Consider the following 24,082-nt stretch of genomic DNA (forward strand, 5'->3'; position numbering starts at 1 on the left):
CATGAAAATTTATTTAAAAATTGAATATAAGATTCCTTACAAGTTTTTCAATCTTTATCACAAAAAAAATGTCCACCGGAAATGCAAATTAAATTTTCATAAGCATTTGAATTTCAAATATTGACAAAAATTCGTCAAAACCATGAATATTTGCGAATTTTTTTGTAGTTAAAAATTCATAATATTTTTTGTATTTTTATCTAAGGTTATAAAATTCAACACTTAGTATTTTTACGATTTTTATGAAATCGCGTAATGATAACGATTTATCCTCAAACCAGGTATATGTATATCTATGATAAGGTATTATGAATTATGATAACTACACTAATTAGTAATTGATTAACCATGCCTTATTCAAAATGCGTTCTAATTGAAAAATAATTTATTTGTTTCAAAATAGAATATATGACAATATTTAAATATAATATATCCCAGACTGACAAATCATCTCCGTTCAGAATCGTTTTTCGTATACAATGATACCTATCATTGCATTCTAATTTAATCCCATCCATTACAGTAACCTACTGTACAGCAGAGCGACATCCACGACTTACCTGCTTTTTTTTAAATAATATAATTATAGTGTATAGGATACTTTCTTGGATGGAGACTGGAGAAGTGGAGACAGATCGTCAGATTTAGTATCTAGTTAAATTACAGTTTAAAACACCCCTCCAACAAAAATCCCTGGCTACACACTCGTTTGACATAAGATATCTTATAGATTTTGGAACGACATTATTATTTAAGCCTGGTGTATATGGAAATAAACGGATTCTTAACCCAAGAAGTCGGCTGCGTTACTGCAGTAATGAAAGAAATGAATATTATTCTTCTTCGTCCCAAAACAAATAAAAAATGTAGTCACCACCGAAAATTGGTTACACAATCGTTTTGTGACAAAAGAAAGAAAGAAAGAAAGACTTGATGTCTTGATGATTTTTCATCCATACCATAATGATATTAGTGATATTACCATAGAAATTTCGATGTCCTCTGTGGTTCGATGTTGTGGTCACAATTAATTTTTACGTATTAACGTATATGTTTGATATTTTGTATTTACGGTTGGTAACTCTGACTGTCGGAGTAATTCTGTGGTAACATTTGCTGTTATCATTTGTCTGAGAATTGCCCTTGTATTTTACATTTTACCACGGTTAAAGATATATCTTTAATTGTGCATTTTACATACCTTGTGTAGTCGTAGTCTTGTTATCGTTTCGGTATTCGGTGAGCCATGCGCATATTCGGTTGCGACTTGCGGCTCATTCGGTATTCCATAATCAACCTGCTGTATCGACTGTATTCCCGAGAAATCTGAATAGTGATTGGTAAATATTCAATATCGTGATGCTGAATTGTTGCAACTTACAAACATGCAGTAGATTTGATTTTCGAGACTACAACATTTTGAACGTCTATTAATATCTAACGGTTTAAATATCAAACTTATCAAAGATGTTCACTCACTAGAAACGAGATTGATATAATTTTTAACTGAGGTTGGACATTTTGAACGGAACTCATTTGCTTAAAACGGCAGTAAGATGGATGTTTCGAATGTTTCGATGGATACATCAGACCAGGAGACAGTTCCATTAAATTCAAATAGGTAATTTTATTAACATAACATTTTTATCTAGTCATAATGACTATTTGTTGTGGTATATCGTATATAATATACAATATACACAGTTAAATTGCTATTTATAACATACCTTACTTAGGTTGTAAAATATGTTCTTTAACCAATATTTCTTTATATGATTGTTAGTGCACTACCTTTTGTTTTATTTATTGGTCCCACATACCTTATAAAATTTGTATTCAGCAGAAGAAATGTTGTGTTATAATCTTTGATATCAGAGTAAATTCATTACCCTGTTTGGAATCGACGATGATGGGAGAACTTTTTTCTCCACATTCCTTCCATAAGAGTGAATTGACTTACAGTTGAACCTTGATTATCTGAACTCCAGTTAAATAAACCCTCGGTTATGTAAACAAATATCAAATGCAATTTACATATTTGAATATCAGTGAGCGTTGTAATGCTTGTACACATAATCATTTAGACAAGTAGCTAAGTCTTAATATGTATAATAAATTAATATATATACAGTCGCTACCATCTATAACCACGCCGGTCGTTACGACATATGGGGTATAACGACGTCAATTTCAAGTACCCGCCAAAATTCCGTTTATTTTAACATACAAAATAACTGGTTGTAACGACATGGAAGTAACGACAATATCGGCTAATACGACTTAAAAATCGGTCCGTAACACACATTTTAATCGTATATAACGACTAGGGTATCTACTATCTTCACATAGTTATTTTGTAATGTATTACTATACTCATATTAGCTGCTTTCATACGTACATAGGAATATTAAGTGACGAGGACATAGTGAGTACAATATCCAAACCAAATGAAGAAGAGGAGGAAATAACTAATGAAGATAAAGATTATTTAACTGTAGACGAAGCGTATAAATCACTAGAAAATATTGTTAATTTTTCATTACTAAATAATATTGACTTGAATCAAAATTTTAATTCATCCACTATACAAAATATGCTATTAAATGATAAATCAAAACAGCTAAAGATCACTGACTTCTTAAAATAATTTTGTAAAATAGAAAGTGTAAAAAAATATATTACGTAAACAATATTTTAAATTCTATTATAAAAAAAAAAAAATGTATAATGTAAGCAATATTTAAAATTCTAATAAAATAATATTTAGTTATAACAACATCTGGTTATAACGACGTATATTTTACGGTCCCTTGACAGTCGTTATAGATGATACGGACTGTACCTAATTGTTCAATATTAATAATTATATATTGTAAAATGTCCTCATGTCTTATAATTATATTATGTATGTTTTTTCATGATTCATATGAACATACCTATTAAAGTTTTCCCAGTTATGATAGTAGTTCCACTAGGTATCTAAACTCACCTTTAAATTGATTAGGATAATTAAGGTTCTACTATACATATTAAGCAAATTATGAGTAGGTATGTAAAATATTAAATAGTTAAAAAAATCATAAATTGTAAAAAAAAAAATCTTATGTAAAAACACAGATTATGTTCTTAATTTAATTGTTGACAACAGGTAATAGATTAATTCAATTATTTCAATCTAAAAAAACAACAACTATCATTTTTATTAAATTTAATTTTTGGACTAATTTATTTTGTTGACTAAAAATATTATATTTTTACTTAATAAAAGAATTACTTTTAAGTTATGTGTGTGAACAAGTATTAGATTGTACCTATCCATTTTGTTTATAATGATTTTTAGAAACCCAAATGACGATAACGAAATTGCTTTAACATCTAAAGGATTAAGATACAGAGGGAAACATGAACCTTACCCAAGTTTGATGCAATTGTATGTATACATTAAAGTTCACCATATTATTAATTATTAGTAAACTAATTGTGTAAATTATAATACAATTAAATATTAAAGTTCATTATTTATTTATTTGTTAATATAACTTGAAATAAATAATAATACATTTCAGAGATGAATGTACAATGGACGTATCACTGGTAGTGAATAACCAAAAACTAAATGCCCACAAAAATGTTTTAGCTTCAAATAGTGACTATTTTGATAGAATGTTTGACAGTTATTTCAAAGAGCGTTTCCAAGATAAAATAGAAATAAATATAACTGATGTTAGCTTTGAAATTTTGAGTACTCTTGTTCAATTTTTTTACACATCAGAAATATATATCACAGAAAATAATGTTCAGGTAATATTTATTATGTATATAATTTTATTATTTGTTTTCTCTATAACATTTTATCATATTAATATTATAATATATTATGCTCTGACAATAAGAGAATTAAACCGTGTCTCGAGACCTTGGCCAAATATATCTGAATGTTCAATTTTATTTTTATTTCAGGATCTGTTGATAAGTTCCAGTATATTTTTATTAGATGACATCCAAACTGCATGTGTAAACTACATAAAAAAGATAATTGACGCGGAAAATTGCTTAAATATGAAAGATTTTGCTAATACTCTTGGATTAAATGATCTCTATTCTATATGTATGACTTATATAATAAATAATTTCAGGTAATTTTTATATTCATATCTAGTTCTAAAATTAGTTTTAATTAAAAAAAAAATTATATGATTCAAGTCAATCTATTTGTCAGACGTTTGTTCTTGAATGGTTAATTATTTCATGTCGTTATTTCATTGCAACTTGCATGTAATAAATTCATAATTACATTAACCCATATTTATTATTTGCTTTTAATAATTTTGAGACAGCATCTAATACCTTACACGGATGTTATTTGGTTGGTGGTTTGGGAGGGGAGCATTTGCATAGAGTGCGTACTTATTGATTTTTTGTAAATCGCCAAAAATAATTTATATTTATCTTAAAGTTAATTTTTATATTTTTAATATACAGGGTGTCCCAAAGAGATCTGACATTCTGACAAATGAAATAACTTTTGTTCTAATCAATATTTTTTAAAAATTTCTTTTAAATATAATCCATAGACACTTGCGCTACATTTTTTATTTTTTATTTTTTAATACTGAAAATAAAAGGCTTAAAAATTGATAAATTTTTTTTTCGAAATATTCAATATAGCCAATTTGTAAATTTGATTTTCAGAAAAATTTATATTGTAAAAAAACTTATTTAAGTCTAAAGGCTGATTTTTTACAATTTTTTTAAATATCAATATTTTCGTTGGTAAATTATAGTAATTTATAGTTTATACATCACATATTATTAAAATAAATACAATAAAAAAATAATTAGATTTTAACATGCACTTATTTAAAAATGTTCTTATAAAATATTTTTAAAAAACTTTATTATTATTTGAAATTACAAGGTTTCTAACATAAACTAGATCGTAATTTACTTAACAAAATTATTTATATTTAAAAAAATTGTAAAAAATCAGCCATTTGACTTAAATAAGTGTTTTTACCATATACATTTTTCTAAAAATCAGGTTTACAAATTGGCTATATTGAATATTTCGAAAATTTTTTTTACCAATTTTTAAGTTTTTTATTTTCAGTGTTAAAAAATAAAAAATGTAGCGCAAGTGTCTATGGATTATATTTAAAAGAAATTTTTAAAAAATATTGATTAGAACAAAAGTTATTTTATTTGTCAGAATGTCAGATCTCTTTGGGACACTCTGTATACATGGTGTCCTGCAAGAATTTACCAATTGTGATATCTCCCGAAACAATAGATATACCAAAATTCTGGTTTTATAATAAGACTCACAGGGATAAACTACAATTATTTTATATTTCAATTTATTTTAATGTTTTGATAAAAAAGTTAAAATATATAATTTATTTATTTGATTATTTTCTAAAATATCACTATAGCTATTTTGTAGTTAATTTTTTTGAAAATATTGACGTTTCAAAATTTTACTTTCATTAAATTCCTGATTTCAATTTATTTTTAGTTTCGAAAAAAATTGTGAATTATTTAACAAAGTTATCAAAAATGTGAAATGCCGTGCCGTGCATGTACTTGTACGGCCGGCCGAACGACTTCCGTGTGCCTAGTTATAATCATATTTTATTGCTTCAAAATTAATGAAAATAAAATTTTAAAACGTCAATATTTAAAAAAAAAATAAACATCAAAATAGCCATCATTTTTAATTTTGATTAGCAATAATTAAATAAAAAACTATATTCTTAAATTTTTAACAAAACATTAAAATAAATTTAAAAATGAAATAATTGTAGTTTTTATCCCTGTGAGTTTTATTACAAAACCAGAATTTTGATATCTCCATTATTTCGAGAGATATCACAATACAAATAAAATATGTTTATTTTAAGTAAATGAAAAATTTTAATTCATAATAAATTAAGATATGAGAGACGAGTCTGACGTTTAGGCTTATGCCTATAGCCTGACTAACCAATTGACAATGCACCATAAAAATAATAAAAACTTAGTAAAATATTTTATCTTATATTCGTATGATAATTATAAATTATTATTAAACTCGTAAGCACATTAGAAAATAATATTAATAATTACACAATTTCTAATATTTTTCTGGCTGTAAATAAAATGAAAAAATGTATCCCACATTCCAAATGTATTAAAATAATTATGCACAGCAAATATAATTTTTCGTGTTTTAAAATTAGTGTAACTTTCCTGCTTTATTATGGGACACCTATTTTTTAGAGAGAAAAATTCATTTTTTGGGTGAAAAAAATGTTAGTGAAATCAGACTTTGGCACAAAAAGTTAGTTTTGAAGTTATAGCTAATCAAAGTTTTATTTATAATAACCCTTACATACCTATAATACATAATAATATTCTCATATTGAACCGTTGTGCAGTGGTAGCATCTTGTTATTAGTATTTAAGTATACAGCATTTGATACCCTTCTTGTTAGTACTGTAGTGTAGTTATTATTTTTTCTAAAATATGTGTTTATAGTTTTTTGTAATTAACTTGGTTAAACTTAGGATTTGAAAAATATTGTTTAAATAGTACAATTTACTGATACCATAATCACACTCCCTTGCTTGGAAATTAAAATTGAAAATATCTCTCCATTTGTTGTGTAAATCCACCTCAAGTGGACCTCGGAGATATATAAAATCCGGGTTCAAGAACTCAGACCACTTTCTATGGCAATGTAACTGTACTACCACTGAGCCTTTACGACCCGCCTCACTGTTATAATTATTTAACATATTATATTCTAACTTTGAAGTGTCATAACTTCAAAACTATGTCCGAGTTCCAAATGTTGACTCACCATTGTTTTCAGCATACTTAACTACACGAGTTTCAGAAAAAACAAAGGTGTCCCATTAAATAGAAGTATATCAAATTTCTTATAGTTTAAAAATATCTTAGGCATTTTTTGGATTTTTATTAAACAAAAATATGCATTGCAATAAATCACGAGCTTCAATTATAACTATATCAAGTATATTGTGGCGTGATATTTATTGATTTTAAAAAGTCCTGGGAACATTTTGGCAACGATATCCATTAATTAAAAAACTGAAATTAAGTGCTTTAAACCTATAATTTTTTTTTTTTTTTAATGTTTTATTCAATCTGTTACAAAAATATAAACAATAAAAACAATAGAGGAAGTAAATAGATAATTAAAAAAAAAAAAAAAACAAAAAAAAAATGATAGATTAAGTGGAGTGTAGAGTAGGGTTGCCAGATTTTAAAAACACCAAACCGGGGCATCATATACGGGAATTAATAATATCCCTTATTTTAATTGAAAAAATGTATTAACCAATACAATTTTTTACATAAACTACATTTACTGCATTTACATTTATTAATTGTTAGTAATAACCTAATATTCATACTTTTCGGTTGAATGAATTGTTTTCAATACAGCTGTATTACTTTTAATTTTTAAACAAAATTCATTACAAGTTCAAGATGGGTTTGCATAAAAGAAGCAGCTATTTCTGGGTCAAAGTGGCATGCAAGCAGTAAATTGTCGTCCCCAAAGTCTGCTACTATTGTGTTTTGAGTAATGGGTTAGTCTATGGTGTGAACGTTAAAAATAAGTGGTGCAAAAGCTGCTTCTTGCAATACACCGGCTTCTATTTTAGAAATATTTAAAAAAATTGAGCGTACAGAAAAGTGGTGATCACTAAGATTTAATAAGTAGGTACAGGTATGAGAGGGGATTTCTTTATTGTTGTGGAGAAACCCATTGTGCCATACTCAATCAAATGCCTATTCAATGTACAAGAACACTCCTGTGCATATAGTCTTTTGTACGAGAGAAAAGAAGATCTTAAAACCTATAATTATTTCATTAATTTTATCATAAAAACATTGTTTGATTAGTGCTTATACTAATAGTTTTTTTTATTAAATATAGTTTCATAGTTAATACAATAAATTGTTAGTTTGTTTACAAATTAATTAATTGAAAGATAAACAAACTAATATTATTAATTATTTTTAGACTTGTAGCTAACACTAAAGAGTTTATGAAGACTAATTATGATGAATTAATGTTATTAATCAAGAATGATGATTTATTTGCTAAAGAAGACATGGTATAATTTTTTTTTTCAATTATGTTATTGAATAGTTGTGAATCTATATTATTTTAAAGGTATATGATGTTGTTATGAATTGGATAAAATATGATCCAGTAACTAGATCTAAATATTCTTCTGAATTATTATGGTATGTTCGGTTGCCACTTGTTCTTAATACTTACCAAGGTGTCATAAAGGTTCATGAGTATCCAGGTGCTAAAATTAATGAACTAAGTTCTTTTCGAATGGAGCATAGAAGACCATTTAGAAAAGTTAGTAGTGCCTTATTAATCAATTTATTGTTTATATTCTAAAAGTTTTGAAAAATTTCAATTAAAATTTTTAGATTTTACTGTGCATTCATTGGCTCTTATTCTTACAGGGCATATTAGTGTTAAGTCATTATCCATATGAATCAACTCCAGAATGGTATGATGCTGCGTTAGATCAATGGCAGAATTGCATGTGTGAAAATTGTCAGTGCAAAACCTTTCAATATCGCTTACTACCACCTAGAACATTATGCACAGTTATTTTACTCGACGATAGTCGCTTATTTGCGGCTGGAGGTTCTCGATATGGCATTGGAATGAAATCGGCATATCTATTCGATCTAAAAACAAACAAATGGGTATCCTTGATGGATATGCATTTTGAACGTCTTAAACCATTTATAGTGCAACTTGGATCTTATGTTTATGTGGTAATAATCTTTTTTATATATACTTTATAATATCTATTTGTCAGTTCAACTATAATAATTTGATAAATGTTTTAATTTATAAAAAAATTGTAACTGAAAAAAAAAATATAACAATGAAATATTATGCATGTATAATTTGTTAATAGATTGGTGGTTGCACTAGTGATAGACCTGATGCCTGTGCTATAGAATGTTATGATTTAAAGAGAAAAGAATGGTCTATCATAAATTGTGAAATCAACCTAGTTGAGACATTTAAAAATAATAATTATGTTGCCTGCGTTAAAGGATTAATTTACATAGTAAGTTGATTTTTTTTTTTCTAAAAATGTATAAAATATACAAAATGTACAGTAAACATATCTTATTTATAAAAGTGCTGGGTAAAATAGTTGTATGCATAGAATACAATTGATTAAAATGTTGAAATGTGGTTAAAATTAAAGTTCATAAACCATGATAAAAAGTTGGTTATATAGAAAAACACACTAGTATAATTGTTTCCTTGGCTTACACTTTGGTTTAATATTTAATTTAAACCTCTTTCAATATTCATTTGTTGTGATTACATTGTTGATTTCATTTTTTATGTATATATGTACTGAGTATGTTTTCTGGTTAGAAATTTAATACTTAAGAGAGGTCAAAATGGAAAATTAGGATTTTTTGACAAAATCAATAAAGTTTTATTGGTTTAATAAAACAACTGAAATGCAAAGATATTTTATATTTTCACTTGATGTTTATATCACCATTTTCTATACCATTTTTGAGCTATCATAGACATTAGAAAACATGTATTTTATTAGTTTTTTTATTTAATAATTCTAGTAAAATGTTTGCTCTGTCAAAATACTTCGAAATTAAGTATAAAGTTCCTAATAAGTTGTTAATTTTAATTTAAAAAAAGTTCAGTATAAATTAGCAGTAAAAGTTTAATGGAAAATCTAATTAATTTTTTCTGAGAGTTAGAAGTTAAATTTGTTCTGATATTGAATTTTTTACAGTAAATTCACATTAAACAATTCTCTTATTTTGTTGTTATTCAAAAACCAATAACGAAAGATATTTGAAATTCTCACCAAATGTTTTATATGTAAGAATTAAAAATTTCAAACAAGGAACAAGGTAGGAAATAAGTAGTTTATACTGTCACTTAAAAGTCATATTTATTATTTTTGTTATTTTAATATTAAATTGTGATAAAAATTGATATTAGTATAAAGAATCTCTAAAAAAAATTAAAAATATAATATATATTATTGACTGATAGACCAGCTACATTTAGAATTATTGTTTTTTGTATACAATGAATTATCTTATTGAATCAAATTTAGCACCATCCATTACACTATTATAGTGCCCCAATTTTAACCTACTTTACAGCAGAGATTTGTAATAAATACCTTTTTCAACCAAGGAATTACAATTCAAAAAGTATAGAATACTGTTTTAACTATAAATTATATTCCATGTATGTATGTTAAAGAAAACAGTTTTTCTATTATGCTTTATCAATGTTTTTAGTATTTTAGTTTTGATTTCTGGCTAATTTATTGATTCATAATAATAAAGAATATTTTACTTTTAATTTAGATTGGAATGAATGAAGCTGGATATTATGACGCTCGTACTCACAAGTGGAAATATATTGATCCAATACCTGAGTTTAATAAAGGTTCAGCAGTTTGCACATTAAATGGTAATATTTATATTATTGGTGGTCAGCGCATGGAAAATTGTTACAAAAGTGTATGGGCATACTGTACACTAACTGAAGAATGGGTATCCTTATCTGAACTAAATTACGCTCGATCGTTTTCTGGTAAAATTTAAAAACTTGATAATTAAAAATGTTTGATACCTTAACTACTATGATTAATTTATAGGTGCTGTTGCAATGAATGGTAATATTTATTTATTTGGAGGAAAAATGATTAATACATCTTATTCAAATACATTTGAAATATATGATCCTCACGATAATAAATGGGTTACTTCAAATGCTTATATGAAAAATGATCAATGTCATATTGATGCGATTGTTATTGAAAAGAATTCTGAATTGTTTAAAAAAGTATTTGAAGAAGGGAATAATGCTATTATTCATTAAAAAGTGACTGTGAGTTTAAACTCAATTTATATTAATAAATTAATATAATTATTTATATTTATTCAAAATTATTTAGTAATAATAATTAGTGAGGAGTGTACCTATTGATCATTCATAGGTATTAATAATAATTGTTTATTGGCTATTATTTAACAAAAAAAAAAAATGAATGATTCCTTTATATTAAAATATTATCTTAAATATTATCTTAAATATTGTTTATAGGTTGATTAATTATTTTATATTTAAAATGTTTTAACCATTGCTTTATTGAATATAAAACAACATTTTAATATAAGTCTTTACTGTATAAAATTTAAACTATCTTAAGAATTTTTTACTTTATGTAATTGTTTGAACATTCTTTTTGGAAGTTTGTGAAATAGTCACTAATTTTCTTAATGCAAATGTTATATGAATCGCTTATTTCATATGTTACAATTATTATGTACTTTAAAAACTATCATAGTTACTATGTAATCTACATCCAGTGTAAATTTATGATCAGCAAATTAGATTTCAACAAGTGAGATATTAAATGCTTGGATTATAATAATTCTACTGCATAAACTACACACGTATAATTTTTTTAAACACTAAAAAAAGAAATTCAAAATTAACGGTTTTTAAAATAATTATTCCATTATTGTTATATTTTTGGTAATTATTGCTGATGTAATAGTTTTTATTAAGTTATATTTTGCTTAAGGTATTTTTAATTTAGTTTCCTATAGTATTAGTCTGTATATAATTAAGTTGTCTATACATTTTTTTTAAATAAAATTTTTATTAGATTTTGTGTTTCCAATAAAATTACTTAGATTTATGTATTGAAGAATACTGAATAAGCGATTCATATTTGTGCACTGTACACAGAAGTAATTACTCTAGGGTTGTTGCTGCATTATGAGTCTGGCACAAATTTTCAATTTTGATTGTTTTTTTTTTCATTCCAAATTTTTCTAAACAGACTTTTTAGTATTCAATTAATAATTCATTGGTATGTTGCAAATTACAAATTATGAATATCAGAATATAAAATCATTTATAAATAATGATTCCATTGGTGTTGCCTTAAATTCTTTTTTTTTTTATCAAAGTATAAAACAATAATTTTCTATTAAATTTCGAGAAATTTGCATTTTTAATGAATAGGTGTACAAGTGTTTATTTATTTTATAATTTTAAGTTTACCATTGAATTATACTTAATACATTTTATAGTTTAGATATTATTGTCATCCTAAATTGTATCTGTACAAGTTTATCTCATAATTTCATAAGTATTTTATTATATTAAAGTTAAATATTTTATTTATGATAATTCAAATGCATTTGCATTTTATATTTTTATTGTGTTCATGATGTAATACATTTCAAATTTTTCTAAACTGAATTAGTTTTAATTGACATTCAATTAATAGTACCTTTGTAATTTTTTTTTTATTGTTTGTATACTTATAAGTGCATATATTCTTGTGTCATTTTGGTATTTTCAATTGCTGTTATTAATGTATTTGTTTGAAATTAAATTATAAATTTTTTGTTTTAACCAATATTTGATTCAATGGTGGTTTTTAGTAGGTGGAATGGATCACCTCCTCCTTAGGCTGTAAAATTGTGTAAATAAATAGTAAATCTAATAAATATTCATTGTGGTAATCTAACCATAAAACAATAATTATAAATAAAAGTTATATCATGTTGGTATAAAGATAAATTTCTATGGACAATGACTGATATACTTGGCCAATGTTTGTTAATATTATTAGTTTTTAGTGGCCTTCTAAATAGTTTATTGGTGATTGTGATAAAAGTCAAAAGTATAATTAATGAATGTACAGTAAAACCTAATTAATCCAGACTAATTGGGACTCAAGGTAGTCTAGATTAAACCGAATCAAGTATAAAATATGCCAAGGTATGTACTTAAATACTTTATTGTTCTGTAAAATCATGTTCCATTCATATAAAAAATACAAAGGTTATTCGATTATTTTTCTGATAATACTAGTATTATATATTTTAAAAACAGCTTTCCAGACTAATGGTGTTTGGATAAATGAGGTTATCTGTACTTTACAAATATAACAGTCATCAAAACACAAATTCCTGGTCAGTTTTAAACATTGGTTTATGTCTAAAGTACACCATACATGGGATATCAGATTAATAATACTCGTAAAATTCCTTCTCATGTATCTAAAAATGAAAGTGAGCTATTTATGTATTTGCAAAATATTTTCAGTGTCCCATTGAGATTTAATAAGAATCATTTCTGACTTGAGTAAGATACACTGATAATATTGATCTGTATAATGTTTAAATACTTGTACATTTTATATGATGGTGACATGTTAGTTTTATGCATTGAACCTAACTACTAGACTTGTTTACCTATAGTTGTCATTAGTTAAATTATAAATTACAATGAAACAAATGTTGATTACAATATAATTAATTGATATCAAACAATAATTGTGAGTAATCATTTTTTGTAAAATTTTTAGGTGGATAGAATTCAAAATTATGGTCTAAAACCGAACATTTTAGTGTAAATCAAATCCAAATATTAAATATTTTAGATTCAAAGTGATGAATGTATTGATTTTACAATGATGTGTGTTTTTTTTTTTGTATCTGTTTACAGCATAACTAGTCGAAATAATGCTTTGATTTCAAACTTTGGGGGTGGTTTCCGATGTAAAAGTAAATATCCTTGGTGCATTATAGAGGTCAAAATTAAACATTTTCCAACAGTTTTCAAAAAGTCGAGAAAAACACAAAAAAAAAAAATGACAGAAAAACGTGAATTTTTAGGCAAAACTAGTTTTCGACCAAATCGATTTTTCATATGGTTGTAATTCAAAAACTAATCACTTTAATTAATACTTGAAATTTTCACCAAATGTTTATGTTAGTGTTATCTATATACGGGTTTTTTGACTATTTTTGAAATATTTATACTGAAATTTTCGATTTTTATGAGAATTTTTTTTTGAAGTGTCGGTAAAAAAATTTAAGATGACCAAAAAAACTTGAAAATTTAAAACAAGGGTCCTTATCAGTTGTTCTTATTGTAGCTAAAAAAAATTAAAAGCGTCATTCACAATTTTTTTTATAAGCGTTTATATTCAAAGTTTTACGAAATCTGTCGAAACCCGAAAGCAAGTAATTTTAAAGTTGAAAAATGATAAAATTTTTTGTGTTTATAACTTAGTATTAAAAATACAACACTAAGTTTTCCATAAGTTTTCCTTCAAGTAGCTATAGAGAAAACTCGAAGCATCATTATAGGAAAAATTTTAAGTGCGTTTGAATTTTAAATTTTTACGAAATAGCGTAACAATAACGATTTATCCTGAAACGTTTTAATTATTTGTGATTATTCAAAAAGTATAAGTCGTAGATACTTGAAAATTTTACCAGTTATTTAGATTGGCATTTTCTATACATGATTTAATTTTCAAAATATTTTGACTCTTTTCGAGATATTTATATATATGTAGACAACTGAAATTTTTTTTGCTCTTCCTAAATACTTGAAAAATGTTTTCTTTAAAAAGTTTCTCAAAAGTTATTCTTATAGTGATTAAAAAATTATAAGAATACATAGGCACAATTTTTTTTTTATTAGCATTTGAAGTTCAAATATGGACAAAAATTCGTCAACACCATGGATATTTGCAAATTATTTTGTAGTTCAAAATGCATAATATTATTTGTATTTATATCTAAGGTTATAAAATTCAACACTAAGTTTTCCATAAGTTTGCTTCAAATAGCTATAGAAAAAATTTGAAGCCTCATTATAGGAAAAATATTTTGAGCGTTCGAGTTTTAAATTTATATGAAATCGCGTAATGATAACGATTTATCCTCAAACCAGGTATATCTATGATAATTGATAATATAAATTATAAGGTTTTATGAATTATGATAACCACATGCGATGTTTTTGGAAAAATTGATTAACCATGCAATATGCAAAATGCATCCTTATTGAAAAATAAAACATTTGTTTCAAAATAGAATATATGACAATATTTAAATATAATATATCCTATATTATATAGACTGACAAATCATCTCCGTTCAGAATCGTTTTTTCGTTTTTCGTATACAATGATACCTTTCATTGCATTCAAATCTAACCTACCCTAGTCAGAGGTCCACCTCACCACCTAATGTACAGCAGAGCGATACCCACTTTCTCGCTTTTTTGTATTCTAAATGTATTATGTGTTTCAATTTTTTATTTATGTTTGAACTGTTCGAAGTCTAGATTTATTATTTATATATTGTTGTATGTTTGAGCACTGTTTGGCTGGTTTTTTTTTAAATTGAGTTCAACTTATGAACTTGAACCGAACACTGGGATCTAAAGTTTGACTTTTATTTAAAATAGAGTTGTGTTAATTTGAGTTTAAAGGTTTTCATAAATAAAAACTTTTATAGCTAGAATTTCAAAATCTGACTTAAAGTGATTAAGTTAACTATTGTGTGAAACTGATATAAATTTAGCATCTTTAAGAATAGTAAAAACAGAATTAATTTTAAGAAATTAATTTTTTATTGTAATCCAACATGTTGTTGGATGTTGGCATAAACGTTTGCACGGTGTAGTCAGGGTAGGCACTTGAATATATTCTGCGAACATTCCCCTCCTAATATTCAATAACATCATAATATCCAAGCAATAATCTTAGTAGGTACATTCAAAATAAATCAGATAAATTAATTTTTTAATAATTTAGTGATGAATAAGAATACAGGTATTATATATGTATGTGTGTGTTAATATGATGTTATATTTGACGGTCCTACTGGTAATGTTTGGGCACGCTTATGGATGTTGGCATATTAAAATTAAAATTAAATACTTCATTAAAAATTGCACGCATTCATATATAATATTAGATAAGTAATACAAAAATAATAAGCACATCAAAGTATCAAATTATCATTAAAAACAAACAAAATTATCAAGAGGGTGCTATGATTGTACAATTTAAAAAGCATAACTCATTTAAATATTTAATAATAATAAAATATAAAAAAACTTAGTGAGATTCAAAATAGATTAGATTTAAATTGAAAATTCAGTCCACAATATTGTTGAAAAATTTTTTAAATGATGTAATAAAAATAAAATAAAATTGTAGAAATTATACAAAATTTGGTAATTAAAGTTTTTGTATATTTTATTGCAATTAAACAAATGTTATTCAAATATTAATACATGGTTTCTCCAACAGATCTGATTGTCAATTCACATACCTAAATAATGGGGATACAAAAGTAAATTTAAATTAATTTACCTAATAGTTTATAAAAAATAAGATTTTATTTATTAAGATGTATATATTTAGGTACTTGAACATTTGGTGGTGTTCCTAAAATGTAGAGTGTGGCATTAACAATATCTTCTGTTTCTAGATATGTCATATTAGGGATTGATTTCAATTCTAGTTCTGTCGATTCTTTAATAGTCACTCCTGGACTTAAACTCTAAAACAAACCATTGAGTAGGTCGTTAGTAAACGACATATAATTTGTTCACTGTTAAAATAATATGGTAAATTTGAAAATTTTCCCCCAATACAACATTAGTGTAAAATAACACTCATTCTCAATTAACATTAAGAGGATGTCAGCGCAGTATTTGTTTTTTCTTTTTGGCTCACTCGTAATATAGACTAAACGCATTCACGCAGAATCATTTTTTCCAGTGGCGTAGTTAACGTAGGAGTTTAAGGGGTTTCCAAAACCCCCCCCAACCAAAAAAACTTTTTATATTGGTATTTTATCTTCTGTGATACTGATTATTTTTAAAGTAATCTTTTTTTTCATTTTTCGATGATGGAATTAATACCAATTTGAAACAAAATAAAAATGACGTTTAATTTAACTAATAACTTGTAATTTGTATCATAAATACCTATATTTAACCCCCCCCCCCCCCCCCCCCCCAGAAAAAAATCGTATCTACGACGCTGATTTTTTCTATATCTTTAAGTAATTTTAGAGTGAAACCTTCCATTACCAAAAAGATAGAGAATAATATTTTTGAGTGAATGACATATCGATTTGTCTAAACATACATTCAAATGAACAGTATTTTTTATTTATTTTGAAAGTCGAATACAAAGTCAAATATCAATAAAATATAAAATCGATATGTCATTCGCTCAAAAATATTATTCTCTATCTTTTTTGTAATGGAAGGTTTTACTCTAAAATTACTTAGATATAGAAAAAATGATTCTGCGTAAATGCGTTTTGTCCATGTTACGCGTGGGTAAAAGAGAGAAAACAAAATAGTGCGCTGACATCCTCTTAAGCAAATACAAGATTATTAACTTTGTTTGCATACCGTTATTTTAATTTTACTTCCTTCGTTAACCAACATTCTTCTAATACTCTCCGTTGTTAATGTTATACAGTGTTTGCTGGCATTATGAATAAGTGCTTTTATTGGTTCAGCCCTATAATGGCCTGCCACGCTAAATCAGAAATAATTTTAATCCATATATTTGTATAATAAGACGAATAAAAAAATTAGCTACAGACTTGAATGACACAAGAATTAATTGCCCACTTATCACTGTTAATATTGAAAAGAATTATCAAATCAATTGAAAACTGAAGACAGAGAATTGCTTTAATAAAAATAATTATACTTATAATTTACCTTTTATTTAAGTTATTGATTATTATTATTAAATATTGCGAATAAACAAATATTGTAATTTGTATCGTTAAGCATGTATAGGTAATTTTATTATTCTCAATGTGCAATGTTGAGGGTGAAAAACCTAACTTATAACGTATTACGTATAGGTAGCATAGATTGCCACAAAGATGCTCGCTATCGCCTATGACTTTTGATTCAGTCTCATGTGGCTCTTGACACCAAGATAAGAGTAAAATTAATTAATATAATATAAAAAGCATTTCTTAAAAGTAAATTCTCATTTTTTAGTGTGTACCTGAACAAAAATGTTCTGTGTAGTGTAAAAAATAATGTTCCTTTATTTGTTACACAATTTGTCTTCATTTTATTAACATATATGTTAAAAAAATAACAATGTAACTCACTTTGAATCTGCTTCATAAATTTTAGGCTTCTAAAATTAAGGTTAGTGGCCACTCCTAACTTATAGATATGCTAATAAATATCTATTGAATGAAATTATTATTTTTACAAAATTTAAAAACTTATAAGTCCAAAACCATTTACCTATTTATATTGATAATATGCCCATTCTCAATACCCTTCAACTTCATCACGTTTATAACTTCTTTAGTGAAAATAAATCCAGCCAGATAATTTGTCTCCATGATCATTTTCCCATGGTCCATCGATTCACCTGAAATCGTTTGCTCGATATTCATCTGACAACTAAGTTATTTAACCCTTAAGAGGACGCTACACAACTATTTGTGTATATATATCATTGATTGTATAATACTAATATTAATGTCGAAAATAGTAATTTAACCATTTTAAACGTCGTAGTTGCGTCTGATTTGCTATTCCTTAAGAGGACGGCTACCGGCTACACACATATTTTATGTCACCATCTTGAAAGTACATATCATAGCGAATTAACGCTTAGCAGATCACGTTTTACTTCATTAGTTTAAAAATTAGAGTAAATTGACATATTATAAAAATTTATTTTAAGAACATTATCTATGTTGGCATGTGGGTTTTTTACGATAGTTCAATTTGTAGCAAGTTATGCGTATATAAAAAATCGTAAATTAAAAATGCTCATAACTTACTTAAAAACCTGTAAGTTATCGTAAAAAACCACATACAAATACAAATAATGTTCTTAAAATCAAGTTTCATAATAGGTCAATTTACTCTAATTAATCTAATTTTTTAACTAATGGAGTTAAACGTGATCTTGTAAATTCGTAAATTTGCTACTTTACGCACTTGCAAGACGGGGACATAAAATATGTGTGTAGTCGGTAGCGTTCTCTTAAGCCTTAAGGAATAGTAAATCAGTTAACTGCAACTATTTTCGAGATTAATATTAGTATTATGCAATCAATGATATAAATAATATTAATTATGTTTATACATTACATCTACATGAAATTTTAAATCAGAGCCAGTTTGTTCTTCTAAAGAAACGTTGTTGGAAATCCTAACTATTCAATTAGACCGTGCAGGGGGGCATAAGATATTTCCATATGTGTGGCCAGAGACTATATAGAGAGACGTGTGTCTGAGCTCAGAATCGTGTTTTCGCATGCATTCATAGACGAAAATCCATTACAATTTTAGGGAGGCTAAAATTTTTAATATCAATGTGAGTGGGAGACTTCGATCCTACAGAACTGAAAAACTATATATTTTTATTTTTGTGGGCCTAAAAGTTTCCTCGCTCAAGCACTCCCTAATGTCCGTTTATGTATGCATTGATTTATCATATTGAATTCCAATTTAACACGGCAATCTACTCTCAGATCATATTATAGGTATTATATAGGTAGTTATATAGTATATGCCATATGGTTATGGTCTAACGACCTACATGTATGTATGATATGTACGCTCGAAATCTTTTATGCAGCCAAGTGACTTCCCTGTTTTTTTTTTTTTTAAATTGACAATAAATTAAATATTTTCATTCTTTAAATTATTAGATGTATTTTAAATGTCTGTTGTCGGGTATGTAGGTATTTTTTCCATCGCCTCTCAAAGTACAAAATATTAGTAAACGGACACTTTGTACAATATTAGGTATATAGCCACATAGGTCCTGCTTATTAATTTAGCAAATAAGTAAAAATATTATAATATTGTACATTTAGGCTTAGTCCTCTCAAATACCTTACAATCTTACTTCGTGAAAAACTTAATTATAAAAAAAGTAAAAACATACATTTTTTTTATATTTATGCGTTTGACGTGTATTAATATTGTAAAAGTATATAGTATTAAGTATAGACTATAGTCTTACAGATAGTACCTACTACCTACTATTGTTTAATACGTTAGTTGCTTACCGCGGACACTTTTACGGTGAAAATAAATTGGTGAAAATCGATCGTGGACACTTTGTACGATATAACTAATCCGTGAAATATATTTTACTGCAAGATAAGATAATATCAAATTGCTCAAAACTTTAGACAGCGATCGTGAATTGTGTCGCGTTTAGTGACACAATAGACGAATAGAACATTATCTATACATTAAAATACACCACCAAACCAAACTACAAAATTAAATCTAAAAATGTGTTTCAAAGTGACTTGTAGGTACAACTGTACGAGTAAAGTTACTACAAGCCTTTATGAACCGACGAGTTATAACTTATAACTTATAAATCATACTAATCATAGTATGAATTATTTACAAAATGGACTGATTATAACCACGATTCGAGTGATAAACATTTAAGCTGAAAAAACTTACGCTAATACCAATTTGTAGAAAATTGTTCTTCTGTCTGCAACTTAGGAAAAAAGTTCGAACCGGATTTGAAGAAAATTCACGAAGCACGATTTTATTATAATAACTATTATTATTATTATTTATTGTTATTAACTGCCTATCTGTGTTAAAAATTATGTAATATGCATAATTTTTTTTCTACCTGAAATGTAAAAACTCTTTGTGGTTTAAATTTTTTCTAGGTGACCATACAATAATGTTCCTACAACCCAAAATATTAGATTTGGTTTTGCACCACTGCAAAAATTATATACTTAATGACTATAGTTAGGTACCGCCTCTCTAAGTATTGTGTAAATAGTTCATCCCCAGTATGTGGCAATACTACAAAACAATTATTTCTTACCTGCAGCCTACCTACACTTATTGGGATTATGATATTAGCATCTTTCAGTAATTACGTTTATTTATTATTATTTATTAATATGTATGTCATCATATACTCTAATACTATACCAGTTACCAGTATAGACTATTTATCTATACGCCAATTGGGAATTCGCATTAAAAGTAATGCACCATCTATTATAGTAGGCCCTTTCACGTATATCTATATGTTATATATTATATATAATATATATTTTATGTTATATGTAATATTTACTAAATATAATTTCTATTGTTTAATGGACGTAAATGGTAATTTTATAAATTTTTAAATATTACCAAATAGTTCAGTTTCATCATAGACTCCAGCATTGTTAATCAACACGTCGATACTTCCACATTTGGTTACGGTCCACTGAATGCATTCGGTTATATATTTCTCATTTCTAATATCAATTGATTTATAATAGAACTTCCCTCTATAACTATTAACTTCTTCGCTTAGTTTCTATGAAAAACATCGGGTGATAAAAAAAAAAACAATGTTAAGGTACTAATTACAATAATAGGTACATTAAAAAATTGCAATTATCATTTACGCATGATCTTATTTTAATACATTTTTGAATTTAAGAATATTTGTTTATGGTAAACCCATCTCATCTTAGAAAAAGTACCTAGTTTGGTTTTATTTAAAGTAATCGATGAGCATTTTTCTTTTTTGCTGTTATAGAAATATTTTATTTAATGCCTTATTATAATCAATATTATTATTATTATTTTATCAATATAAAGTATAAATTGTGTCATTTGTAACAAAACTATCGATTATTTATTCAAATAAAAACTATTGAGTTTAAAGCATAATCGATAGTTAATACTTACATATCAGTATATTACTATATTTTACTATTTAGTCAATGAAAATTTACTATTCAAATGATTTGAACGTTTATATTTGTATAGTTTGTATCTAATTATCATCGATTGACGAATTTATTCGATAGTCGATAGCATAGGTACGAACTACAAATTTAATATTACCTATTCTATTATTTCTATTATTTAGTAGTGCGCTAAACAGTTGACACTAGTGCTCATCACTTTTTATAGCATCTTGCAGGTGTTGTCTCCGTCCGTATAAGTATAACATACCGTCTACAAATTTACGTTCATCAGTTAAATTTTGCGTTGTTGACTTAAATAATAGAGTGGCTTATCATCAAACTTTAATGTAATAGCATTATTTGTGTTGTTTCGTCAGCGTTTTACAATATTTTAATTTTTAAGTGAATTATGAGCATTTTTAAGTAGGTATTAATTTTACGTATATACTATAGAATATAAATATCATTAAAAAAAATAACAATTTAAAACCAAATGTTCTTAACTTCTAATTTGATGATTTTTATATTTTACTCTGATATTAAAGCTAAAAACACAAAATTAGAAGAGTCACAGGACTCAAATATTTGATATATATATATATCCGTTTGTAACGAATCACGGAAAATACGCAATACATACGGCTATAACGTCCTCTACTCACCTCCAAGAGATCTTCTCGTCTGGCAATACCGACGACGACCATGCCGCATTTCAGCAGAGCTACGGCAATGGCTTTCCCTATGCCGCTACTTGCGCCAGTCACGATGGCCACTCTGTTGCTCCACCTTTCCATGCCGGCGAAAATGTTTTTATAATCCAAATACTGAAACACGACCTATCGCCGAAACGCCACTATGACGTATGTCTATAGATATTAATAATTATATATCTATTGTGCGTCCTTACAGACTTTGAATGGTCAATGTAGGAAATTATGCGTCTATAGCCATATATTGGTAAATATCAACTATAGGTAAAAGGCACCGCGGTTCAAAAATTATGATTAGATTATGTACGTGTAAAAATTATTGAATCGCCGACTATCGTGTTACCACTACTGAAATACAGTACTTATATATACCTACTCATATGTTTAAAGATTGTTTTTCTGGGTCAGCGCTCGTGGTCCGTGTTAAATCTATGGTATACCGTAGGCACGCTTTATAGGTGAATGTTAGGTATGCTGTATGCACCATACGTTCATCTCACTTCTACTCGCGTAGCATACAACTGTACGCAGCAATAGTCTTATGTACAAGTATGCAACTCTAATCAAACACTAATGAGTTTCTTAATATTATTAACCACATTATGAATCAGCTTTAGTCGTGACTCATAATAATGTGGTAGGAGACATATCGCATGCCTACCAATGTAATTTTTCGTTATATACCTACTAACCTACTGCATTCGATCGGAGAATGTTATACGACTATAAGAGCATATTTCATACGTCATACCTAAGTAATGCAGTTCCGAGATCGAGGTTTTCCCATATTTACTGATCATTGACGTTCTCCACGCACGTACATACCCATAATGTGACGTTTATTATTGTATAAAAATATGCATGTATTATTGTACGTAAAATAGGTACCTACTAAATAGTAAATATACGCGCTCCAGCCAATTGTCTATTTTTAATCACAGTTTTTTAAATTAAGCTTTCGAGGATTTATGTCTTCAAACATGATATGATATATTATTATATTGTATAAGGTATATAGGTAACAGTTTTAATGTTCTTAAATTAATAAATTATACCAGCTAGGTGATTAATTTAACATAAAACACTTGGTATTCAAAAAGTATTAATACTTTTTTTCGTTCTTTCGAATCTTTACACAAAAAACGGTTTTCATTAAAATCTCATATTTTTAATCTTCAAAATTTTTGAGATGTTAATTTTTTGAATTATAACATATAGTTTTAATTTCATCTTTAAAATTTTTTTTTAGTTCCGATTCATAAAAATCTAATTTAGGATGAATAGTTTATGATTTATAACTTATAAATATATTTAAATAATTTAGATGAAGGCGGAGTAATGGACAAAAAGTCTTCGGGGTACCTAATTATATAGTAACTTCATACCACTTTAATCAGCCATATCTAAACTTGAAATACTTAGAACAGTTATAACTCATAAACTACTCGTCCTAAATTCAATTTTTATGTATCGAAATACTAAGAAATATATTACAAGTTGTAATACGAAGTTAAAACTGTATATTGCCTTTCAAAAGAGAAAAAAAAACTTAAAATATTTGGAGAAAAAAAAACATTAATTTTTTAGTGTTGTTTGATAATGACTAGAAACCATGTAGGTAGGTACACTATTTTAAAACATTTATAATTTTTGAAATAACGAATATTAGATTGCTAAATAATCACCTAGTAGCTTATAGAATACTGAACAATTGTTTTTTTATAGCATAATATCCATGACTCATGACATA

The 24,082-nt window shown here is 26.5% G+C and overlaps 2 protein-coding genes and 1 long non-coding RNA gene across 3 annotated transcripts; 1 reads left to right on the plus strand and 2 right to left on the minus strand.

Annotated features, from left to right (window-relative positions):
- Positions 1–552: 552 nt before the first annotated feature.
- On the minus strand, positions 553–1,340 carry LOC149056216 (uncharacterized). The gene is made up of 2 exons (XR_016191631.1): positions 1,202–1,340; positions 553–1,130 (listed from the first exon to the last, which is right to left on the minus strand). It is a non-coding gene; the product is annotated as an uncharacterized LOC149056216 (long non-coding RNA).
- Positions 1,270–12,483, plus strand: LOC107161314 (kelch-like protein 23). The gene is made up of 10 exons (XM_089227250.1): positions 1,270–1,621; positions 3,341–3,430; positions 3,567–3,801; positions 3,961–4,136; positions 8,034–8,127; positions 8,187–8,384; positions 8,495–8,815; positions 8,962–9,117; positions 10,412–10,640; positions 10,705–12,483. Exons 1-10 carry the CDS (start codon positions 1,557–1,559, stop codon positions 10,926–10,928), a joined length of 1,788 nt encoding a protein of 595 aa, XP_089083376.1. The 5' UTR covers positions 1,270–1,556; the 3' UTR covers positions 10,929–12,483.
- A 3,622-nt stretch (positions 12,484–16,105) lies between these two features.
- LOC107161331 (farnesol dehydrogenase-like) lies at positions 16,106–22,894 on the minus strand. Its single transcript, XM_015507693.2, has 6 exons — positions 22,285–22,894; positions 21,075–21,243; positions 18,171–18,300; positions 17,304–17,433; positions 16,304–16,438; positions 16,106–16,207 (listed from the first exon to the last, which is right to left on the minus strand). Exons 1-6 carry the CDS (start codon positions 22,414–22,416, stop codon positions 16,163–16,165), a joined length of 741 nt encoding a protein of 246 aa, XP_015363179.1. The 5' UTR covers positions 22,417–22,894; the 3' UTR covers positions 16,106–16,162.
- Between the last annotated feature and the right edge of the window lie 1,188 nt (positions 22,895–24,082).

The sequence above is a fragment of the Diuraphis noxia genome, unplaced genomic scaffold, assembly GCF_037042655.1.
Source record: "Diuraphis noxia isolate RWA-SAM2 unplaced genomic scaffold, SU_Dnox_SAM2 contig0004, whole genome shotgun sequence".
Classification (NCBI taxonomy): domain Eukaryota; kingdom Metazoa; phylum Arthropoda; class Insecta; order Hemiptera; family Aphididae; genus Diuraphis; species Diuraphis noxia.